The sequence below is a fragment of the Nematostella vectensis genome, chromosome 1 (genome assembly GCF_932526225.1).
Source record: "Nematostella vectensis chromosome 1, jaNemVect1.1, whole genome shotgun sequence".
Taxonomy (NCBI): domain Eukaryota; kingdom Metazoa; phylum Cnidaria; class Anthozoa; order Actiniaria; family Edwardsiidae; genus Nematostella; species Nematostella vectensis.
The window spans coordinates 11,279,128-11,289,276 of record NC_064034.1 but is presented as its reverse complement, the minus strand read 5'-3'; the positions used below and the strand labels follow the sequence as shown (position 1 = coordinate 11,289,276).

The window sequence follows — 10,149 nt, the reverse complement described above, 5'->3', positions numbered from 1 at the left end:
GCTCCTGGCTCTGGGAAAGAGGGGGGAGGATAGCGTACAATTGCTCCTTGCTCTGGGAAAGAGGGGGAGGATAGCGTACAATTGCTCCTTGCTCTGGGAAAGAGGGGGAGGATAGCGTACAATTGCTCCTGGCTCGGGGGGGGGGGGGGGGGGGGGGGGGGGGCCCTTGCTCCGGTAAAGAGGTGGAAGAGAGCGTGATTGCCCCTGGCTCAAGGAAGAGGGGGTCCTTGAGGCGAAGTCAATAAAATAAAAAGAAAGAGAAGGGAGTAAATAGAGGAGGGCGCCTTTTGCTGTGAAAGGAGGGGGAGGGTGTTTACCTCCTGCACCTTTGCATTACACATGGGCTTTAGTTGACAACCAATACAATTTAAGCATAACTTTCTTTAATTTATAAATGCTATTAGTGGAAAAAGTACAAATAATATTATATTATAATAATTAGGTGATTCTAAAGCTCGTCATGCTGGTCGTCTCGAGTAACATCCTGAGATTTGTCATCACTGGCATCATCATTGCCGCTTTCGTCATCATCCGCTACTGGCGACTCTTCATCATCATCATCCTCGTCCTCCTCCTCTTTCGCTTCCTTTTTCGAGTCTATGGGTCAAACAATACCACTCAGAATGCCTGAAAATCTAGTCATCGATTCAAACCTAGTATAATGTCGCATTTTCGTAGGCGATATTTAGAGATTAGTGAAAAGGAAGAGAGAGACGAGAGAAGGATAAGAGGACGGTGAGAATATCGTAAAAAAGCATCGACCTTTATCTGACGGTCAGTAACAGTTCTAAACGCTAAAATTCAGTCAATTTAAAGAGAGCAATCGACCAACACCACAACCCGCGATAGAAAGTTCTAAAAGCATGAAAAAATCTGTTTCATCGCCGTCAAATACATCAGATGGCCGGCCTGTAATAAATGCACACACAATGCGCCAGCGCGATTAATAAACAATCTGTCTTTCGCGTATATGAAACAATAAGTACTATTTTTAAGCGAGAACATATGAGATCAGCTGGAAACAGATGACAGGCCCGTACCCAGGGCACCCCCACAACGACCGAAGGTCCACTTTCCGTTCTCAATAGACGTGCTATTTGTAGACAAAACTATAAAGCATAAGCTAATTACTCTGGTACGTAGCCAAGTCCGACAATAAACGTCCCGTGGAGATACTGCAACGCATAAAAAATCCCTTTTTGTCCTTTCGGGGATGGTCAGATTTTTATCAGAGAACTTATTACATCCGCTCCCCCCCCTCTCCCCCGGAAAAGTTAGGTCCACTTTTTCGGATTCCCCCCCCCCCCCCTTTCCCCCCAAGAAAAATCCTGGGTACGGGCCTGGGTTATTTTACAAGTGCATATAACTAATTCCCCAATTTGTAATTATTAATTCCTTAATTGAATCTTGATGCATTTGACTATTTTTCCATTGCCCGTCCCTGTGTATAACTGAGTATATCCCTATCCCTATGAGCCCCTCCCCCTCCCCCATCCACATTAACCACGCTCCGAGCCAGTGCTCACAAATTGTCCTAATTTTGATAGTTTGGCATGCAGTTGAAAAAACACGTTGTGTACAGGTACTAAGCCAGTCGTACCATACAGATAGACCAGTAAGAGCTATGAAACTAATGGCGTCACAATGTCATGGCTAAGTAACTTATGACGTCACTAGACAGCCCAGTAAGCCATGTTCCAGAGTCGCCTAATCTCGCGTATTATAAGGGCCTGGTAACTAGTGACGTTACTCAGCTTGTACCCGTGGGCCCCAGCGCGTCCTCGTGTAGTACATTACGCATGCGTAAAGCATGGCTAGCCCCGCGAGTGCTAGCTTGCTCTTTTTCATCAGCGCGGCTATGACCAGCGCGAAAAAGACGGCGTAGAGTAAGCTACCTATCTTCATCTGCCCTTCCGTGAAAAGGCGCCCTTTTTCAAGGTCTTCCTCCAACTGTTCCTCCTCGGTTTTCGGTTTCTTTTTCTTTTTACCTTTCTTGCGCTTGACGCATTTGTCTCCTTTGCGCTCGTAAGCGTTGCGGCATTCGCACGAGTAGCTACCGGGCGAGTTGCTACAAGTTTCGGATTCTGCGTCACATGGACTCGACTCACACTCGTCCACGTCTGGGAAAAAGGAATTACTCGTTACAAACATACCTCAGGCGACATCATTGCTCACGTGTTCTACCACTCATTCGACATGCTAAAAATTAAATATAGTCGCCTTCGTTTGCATCCTTTTCCACCTTTTCTCCCATAACCTGATAAATCGCGCAATTCGCAGGCATTAAGATATACCGTATAATAGGGCATGTAGATGTATACAAGGCCGTAGCAGGGGGTGGGACACTGGGGCACGTGCCCCCCCCCCCCCCCAATATTTTCAAAAATTATAAGGAAATGACCAGTAGGGGCGTGACTGTGCCCCCCATTGTTTTCTTAATTTTTCTGTACCATGCCCCCCAATAATTCTAGGCTTGCTACGGCTATGAAATAGTATAAAAGGGCCTAAATAATACCTTATTACACTTAATTTTCACGTCACTTTAATTTCGCGAATTTCGCGATTTTATAAGATTCGCGAAATCAAAGTGACGCGAAAATTAAGTGTCGCGAAAATTAGGATGCGCGAAAATTAAGTGAGTACACAAGAAGCCTTTTGGTGAATATTGGCCGTTCAATAAGCTTTATTGAAACACCTTGTCTATTAAATCATCTAATGTACATATAGTACGGTAAGGGGTTGAGTTGGACTGAGTATTTACTAAATTTACCCCACGCATCTTTTTGTTTTAGTTTTGATGATTACAGCTTACAGCTATAACCTTGCTAATATAGATATATATGGTGTACCTGTGCACTTATTATCCTTCATCTGGTATCCTGTATACTACATGGCTATAACCTTGCTAATATAGATATATATGGTGTACCTGTGCACTTATTGTCCTTCATCTGGTATCCTACGCTGCACTTGCTACAGGAGCCAGGCCCATCTCCAATACACGTCTCGCAAGCTGGGTCACATGCTGCAAGGAATGAGAGCTTTAGTTATCAAGACTTGAGAATATATAGCAGCTGCATAGCCAGGATTTTCAGCAGGAGGGGGCCCAAAAGGCCCTTTCAAGGCAGTTTCTCCTGTATCTTAGATGTCTTATACTTAGATGTCTCATTACTGTATATTTGGCTGCTAGAAGGGGGGGGCAGCCGGGGGGGGGGGGGGGCTGGCCCTCCGTGTTTTCAACTAAGAAATAAAAAATAAGGAACAGGGGAACTGCTGCTGGAAGTACTCATATTCACTTTTTTGTGTATGAGTAATAGCTACACCAACCAATGTATGGTAAAATGTGTATGTGAATAAAGTGTGGTATGGTATGGTATGGTATGGTATGGTATGGTATGGTATGGTATGGTATGGTATGGTATGGTATGGTATGGTATGGTATGGTATGGTATGGTATGGTATGGTGTGGTATGGTATGGGAACAGTATACGTTAGTAAGGCACATAGCTAGGGGGTTGTGCAGTGAGAATGTCCCTTTGAGTCAATTATGTTTAAACTTGTATGGAAAAGTAAAATATACAAAAAGTGGCTATCTTCATGTTCTATTTCCTATAGTTCCTATACACAACAGGTCCATATGTGAGGGTAGGACCAAGCAAACCTCCCCTCACTCCTCCTGGGATTGCTCAAATGAAAAATGAGTTAGTGACAATGCAAGCTAAGAGAAGATTCCCTCCAAAATGAAGAATGTATGTATATGTAAAAAAAAAAAACACATCCTTCTGTCAAACCATCTTGGCTTTAGCTTGCTTACAAGAGGAAATCAAATAAGTACCTTTGCATTCAAAGGAGCCAGGAGAGTTTTTGCAGTATTCGCCTGGTGAGCACAGGGAGTTTGAAGTATCTGCAGCACATTCATCATAGTCTAGGAAAATATAAAATACAAGGACAATGAATCACAATTATGAGTTATATCTTATATCTCAGTCACAAACACAAAAGTCCAACACTGGCTGTGTTAATTACATAACAACTGGCTGTGTTAATAAACATAACAACTGGCTGTGTTAATAACATAACAACTGGCTGTGTTAATAACATAACAACTGGCTGTGTTAATAACATAACAACTTGCTGTGTTAATAACATAACAACTTGCTGTGTTAATAACATAACAACTGGCTGTGTTAATAACATAACAACTGGCTGTGTTAATAACATAACAACTGGCTGTGTTAATAACATAACAATTGGCTGTGTTAATAACATAACAACTAACATACACCCACTTCAAAGATGGGTGTAAGTGGGTGGGCTTACCTTTGCAGCCCTCCTCTTCTGTCATGTTATAACCACTGTTGCACTCCTGGCAGGCCTTAGGGCCTTCACCGCTACAATTGCCCTTACAAGACTCATGGCATGCTGCAATAAGACAAAAACAATTGAACGCCTGAGGTGACCAACCAGTTTGTATGAGAAAAGTCACAATGATATCTATAATAGGTAAATATTGTGATAGAGGCCATCATTGTTATCAGCAATCAGCAAGTATCAACACCAAATCAACATCATAATCATTAATCATCAACATTAACACAGCATTGTCAGCAACATCATTAAATAATCAACTTTAGAACAAAGAGCATAACAACATTAACAGCATCATAATTTTCCTCAATGGCAACCAACACCTTCACCATGTTTCCACTACCATAGCAATCACCACAACCACTAAAATAATTTTCAACATCACCACCACTATCACAATCATACCACCACCACCACCACCACCATCATCATCATCATCATCATCATTACAAACACCACCACCACAATGACTTTAGATGCCACGACAACACCATCAAAAGGTGTAACAAAGGAATACAAAACCAGCAAACAAGTGTCTAAAAGAGATGGTCTGAAAGATTGCCATAAATGCCGGGTCTAATAAAGCCAGCATCTCACCTTCACATCTGAATGATCCAGGTTCGTTAACGCAGTACTCCCCACCAGAGCACTTGTCCACCTCCTGGCATTCATCCACATCTATGATACACAGACAATAGTCACACAATATGACTGAAAATCTTTTTCAAATTTTAGGCTCATTCCAAATCAAATAAGGTAACAAGTCAAACATTTATTTTAATGCTACTCCCTGAATGTCCTATAAGATTCTACAACGAGGGGGTCCGTAATAGCGAGAGTTGACTGGATGTCCCATAAGATTCAAGTTCGTAATATCATGGCTTCTGGAATTACGCGCTTGTGCGGAAGCGCGTAATTTGGCTTTTTCCGCGTAATCCACAAATTTCCGCGTAATCTCGCATAATTTGGCTAAATTTTAAAAGACAAAACATTTAATTGCACAGCTGATGTGTTCAGGGTTGTTACCTTTATTTCTCGTGAAAAAAGAGAGATATTCTTCGTAAGAGTGCAATATTTCGAACTGAATTTCCGAAAACAAATAAAATGACTAGGTGTTCTTTGCTTAACCGCGAAGGCCTAGGACTAATAATAAAATACTTTTTTTAATTGGCTGGTGGCTAGGAGCCAGAGAGAACTCGCCTAAGATATTTTCACGCAAAAAATTAACCTTTTCAAGTTATTTTGTGCTTTTCTTCGGTACAAAATGTTGTTTGGGCGTAACAGTTGATATTCCGTGTAATTTAGCGAGTAATTCAGTAAAGAATCCCGCAAAATTTTGATTTTTAAAGAAAAATGTATTGCAATATCCCGCGTAATTTAGCACGTAATGATTGATTTTCCACGTAATTTAGCGCGTAATTTAGCCAAGAATCCCGCGTAATTTTGAGTTTTTTTCCGCGTAATTCCAGAAGCCCTGTAATATGTCATTAAAATTTAAAGTTTCAGTCCCTCAGTTCATAAATAGCAGAAAGGGTGATCAGCTAAAATCTTGGTATAGGTTTCACCCTCACAGTATTAGTGGAAATCAGAGAACCCATAAAGAAACCCTGGACCTGCCCCTGAGATCAGCTCAAGACTGTGACAAAAGGTGGTTTGTTACATGCCCTAGTTAAGCTCATGAATAGCCATTTTACCTTTGCAACCCTCCTCTTCAGATTGCTCCCACCCTGATTTGCAGGCAGAGCAGTCTTTAGCGGTACCACCGTGACAACCACCAAAACAGGACTCATGGCACGCCTTACAGCTCATCTTGCCGTCATCACCCTTGTCTTCATAGTAATCATCTGTGCATTCATCACAAGCATCTCCCTCATAACCAGAATGGCAGTCACACTTTCCTGAGCCTGATCTGGTGCCAGCACCCTGGAGATGGGGGTAAACGAAAAGATTATCATCATGAAGAGATCAGCATATGGATTATGATGCTGATATATGATGATGATGATGATGATGAGTATATCTATGGTGGAAGAGGTGATGGATAATAATAATAATGATATCAAGATGATGATGTTGATGTTTGCAATCACAACAACAATATGAAACAAAGACGAAACAATGATGAAAGTGATTTTGTTGCTGGTGGTGTTGGTAATAAAGGTGAGGAAGGTGTAGTTTTTCTTATCATAACTGTGGTGTACCTGGCAGTCTCCGTGCTCGTTACATGGGCTGCTTTTCCCTCCCGGACACTCTTTGCATTCAGCACCATATGTCCCATTGGGGCAACACACTGTCAAATTACAATCAAAAGCTGTCAGTGTTCTTCCGTTTTAAAAACAGTCAGTGCCAGTGTTCTTCCTTTTAAAAACAGCTTGAGATAAAAAAAACATAATTACCTTTTATTTCATTTATGCAGAACCAGACCTTGAGATCTTTGTCTTTATCTTGTCTGTGAAAAAAAAAGCACATAGTAGTTTAGTTGATGGGGGTGGGGCTTAAACTTGTGGTGATCTCAAAACATGACTTACAATTTTATTGATTAGTAAGGGGCACCAGGAAAAGTATGTTTGTGAACAAGGTAATAACTGGAGGAGTCTCCGGTGTTCCTTTCAAGAGTAAGCAAAGCTATTAAAAATTGAATGCAAACTTTCAAAAGCAAAAAAAATCTTTACTACTTTGTCTGCTTTAACTTGCGCTTCTCACTTTTCCAAGGAAACTCTAAATGAAATGTCTAATAGGGTAACACCACTGGTCACGGACATGATGTCATAAAAACCTATTTCTGCAGTGTCAGTGGCCAAGAAGGGGGATGAAAAGTCACCTGGTCCCGTCACTCTCCCCAGTTTTCAAACATGAATCATTTAAAATCTAAATATTTTTTATGGGTTGTTTTGATTTAGTACTTACAATTTGAACCACCATTTTTCTAGCGCTTCTTCATGTTCTTCCACCATGGCATGGCACTGTTAAAATAATACAGAGGACCATTATCAAGCATTAATTTATAAGTGATACTACAATAATACAGAGGATGCTTATCAACAACTGGAGGAGTGAGCTCCCTTTTGGCTTCCCAAAATGTTTTTATTTTTTATAAAAAGACACATTAGTAAATTTCACATGACTAAACTATATCAACCAGACATTCCTCTCAATTTCATCTTCAAAAGGTTTTCATATATTTCCTGAAAATGCACAACACACTCTTACCTCAGAGCTACCACACAGACTCTCAACAATTTCCACAAGTCTTGTTTCACTAGAATGAAAGAAACATGTTCTAATCTAGAATGCTCATCTAGAATGCTTATCATTATGTTAATTAGGATCTAAAGGGGGGAGGTGGAGCAGGTGTAGGTTGCCCTGTATATCTGGGGTCGGGAGAGCATTTTGTCTTCTATATGCTAATACAGAATCTTCAATCTTATATGACATCAGATCCATTCCTCTAATTTAATCATGTTTACCTTCGTGCATAACTTCCCAATTTCCTCTCTTCCCAGTCTGTATTGCCACCTCCAAAGTTTGCCTTGACTGTTTTCTCCATTCCCTGGTAGAGTGAAAACAAGAACATCAAACTACTTTACAGAAGTTCCTGTACATCAGTGGTAATCAGTGCATTGATTGGTAATGCACTACCATGGTCAACTGGAAACTTTTTAAAAGTACCCTAAGGGAGCGGCCATTAATTGCTGAGGGGGCAGCAATTATGTGGGGGGGGGCTATGTTTTTTTGGGCGCGGATTTAGGGGGGTCACATTTTTGGGGGCTGTCTTTAAAGGGGGTCATATTTTTTGGGGGCATCGAATTTAAGTCTGGTTTTAATATAATACTGAGCAAGAGAGTCATTGTTGAAAAGAAAATTGTATTCAGTTCACAATTTTTCCTACTATTGTATATCTAGTTCCATATTGTTCAGGTACCAATCTTGTCTTTATATAAATAAATTTTGAGAAACCCTCTCATGGTTGACAGACAAATCAAATCAGTTGAACAAAACAAATACTTTAAAATGTTGCAAAACCTAGACTCAAATGTCTTTGTTAAAATTGTCGACAAAGAAGTCGTTTTCTAGCTACACCAGTATTTGTTGTTTATCTCTGTGCCACTCTTAAAATAGCGAAAGTGAAGGTTCTCACTTTAATTAAATAGGACAAATTTGCCATGCTAGCTGATCTATATTTTAGTAAAGGTTATATTCAGCTACACTCAGTATGCATATCAAGTCTCTGTGGTTTTATTGAATATGAAAATGTGGTGGTGGTGGTGGGGGGGGGCGCAAATTTTTGGGCGTCCGGTCTAGGGGGGTCACGATTTTTTGGGCTTGAATTTGAAGGGGGGGGGGGGGAATATTTGAGCCCAGGGTTTTGCAAAATGCCCCTCCCCCCAATAATTAATGACTGCTCCCTAAGTCAAGTAATTGCAGCCCATTGGCAGATCTAGGAGTGGGCAGATCTAGAAGTCAATTTAGAATGCAGCCAGCCCCTCCCCCGATTCTCTAAACTTTTGAACCGAATTAAGAAATATAATTAAATCCAAGGAATTCCCCCTTTATATAAAATTTTTGCTTCAGCCCTCCCCTGTTTGGAGATCAATTAGAGAGCTCTGAGAGAAGCGTACCATTCAAGTTATTTGATTGACAAGAATCAAACCTCATCAATCACTGTGGCGATGAAACAGTCAAGTTTATTTCAGAATATGGCAGAATCCCCCTTGCTTTTGAACACTTTGTCAATCAAGACTAAGATTTTCTGCAAACTGATTGAGGCGCATACACAGGGAGGCGGGCAAGGTGAGCACGCACCCCCACTTGGCGGCCAAAGAGTGGGTCACTTCTTATTGAAGGGTTGTCAAAAACTATCCTTTTTCCATGACACCTAGGACTGTGCCCCCCCCCCCCCCCCCCCCCCTAAGCCAATCCTGGGTGCACATGCCTGTGATTGACTAGCTTATTCTTAGTGGCTCAGTAGTGTATGTCGCATGGTTGTTAATATGTATGATGCTTTTCAGTACCAGTATAGAATAGTTACCCATGGGTCTAATTTCACAAGAAATTAATATAAATTATTTCATAGTTTACTCACCTTATAAAATGCTTCTACAATTTCACTACAAGTGTCACAGCTCTCTTTTTTGGCTGCATATGTCGGTACGATAATAAGTAGGCTTGCCGCTAGCACCGTGTAAACAAATATCTTACAATTTTTTTCTCTAATTTTGAACATTTTGTCAAGTGAATGAAATGATATCAACAAATAAGGTGAATTAGAAATGTTTGTACAAGAATTTTGTGCGCTTTTCTTCCAAAAGAACCAACGCAGCTATAAAAAAAATTATTTAGATTTAGAAAAAGCTTGAGAATTATAGAAAATCCGACTGTTATAAAAGTGTTAGATCTTTGGAAGGATTCTCTACGCTTTGTGTAGACATTTTGATTCCCTTCATCCAGCGTAGATTACCCGTCGTGCATTGAATGGCCAGGGAAAACTTTTTGAAACGGAAAAGGAGAATTCAAATTTCCATCAAAGTCACGCAATCTTTACATTCTCGTAGAACAATCATATGAAATCGCTCAAACTTTCTTTCGTTTATGCGTTTAAAACAAGAGCATCTAGCTGAAACTAACCTACGTTCATTGGTTTGAATGAAATGTTTATCGCCTATTTGTGGATAAAACCCAGATCACGATTGTGACTTTCCGAAGTGTCATAATTAAAATTCTCCAAAGCTGGGAATATTTCGTGGACCTTCTAGACTCATTTTTAAATTTTGACCAATCAAA

General features: G+C 40.6%; 1 protein-coding gene across 2 annotated transcripts; it reads right to left on the bottom strand.

The window, feature by feature from the left end:
- Window positions 1-366: 366 nt before the first annotated feature.
- LOC5517405 (cysteine-rich with EGF-like domain protein 2) lies at window positions 367-10,095 on the bottom strand. Of its 2 annotated transcripts, XM_032361870.2 has the most exons (13): window positions 9,452-10,087; window positions 7,836-7,918; window positions 7,579-7,627; window positions 7,276-7,331; window positions 6,765-6,817; window positions 6,570-6,658; window positions 6,063-6,291; window positions 4,966-5,046; window positions 4,321-4,422; window positions 3,836-3,925; window positions 2,930-3,025; window positions 1,989-2,120; window positions 367-597 (listed from the first exon to the last, which is right to left on the bottom strand). In XM_032361870.2, exons 1-13 carry the CDS (start codon window positions 9,590-9,592, stop codon window positions 449-451), a joined length of 1,350 nt encoding a protein of 449 aa, XP_032217761.1. In that variant the 5' UTR covers window positions 9,593-10,087; the 3' UTR covers window positions 367-448. The 2 variants fall into 2 exon arrangements, with proteins under 2 accessions (XP_032217761.1, XP_032217760.1); XM_032361869.2 differs by lacking the exon at window positions 367-597 and having other exon boundaries at window positions 1,371-2,120; window positions 9,452-10,095.
- Window positions 10,096-10,149: the final 54 nt, after the last annotated feature.

Excerpts from the sequence above, each read along its gene's own strand:
- LOC5517405 (XM_032361869.2), bottom strand. The coding sequence starts at position 9,592 with ATGTTCAAAATTAGAGAAAAAAATTGTAAGATATTTGTTTACACGGTG. Across the intron at positions 4,423-4,965 it reads TGGATCATTCAGATGTGAAG|CATGCCATGAGTCTTGTAAG; the intron begins GTGAGATGCTGG and ends GTCTTATTGCAG. Across the intron at positions 3,926-4,320 it reads AGAAGAGGAGGGCTGCAAAG|ACTATGATGAATGTGCTGCA; the intron begins GTAAGCCCACCC and ends ATATTTTCCTAG.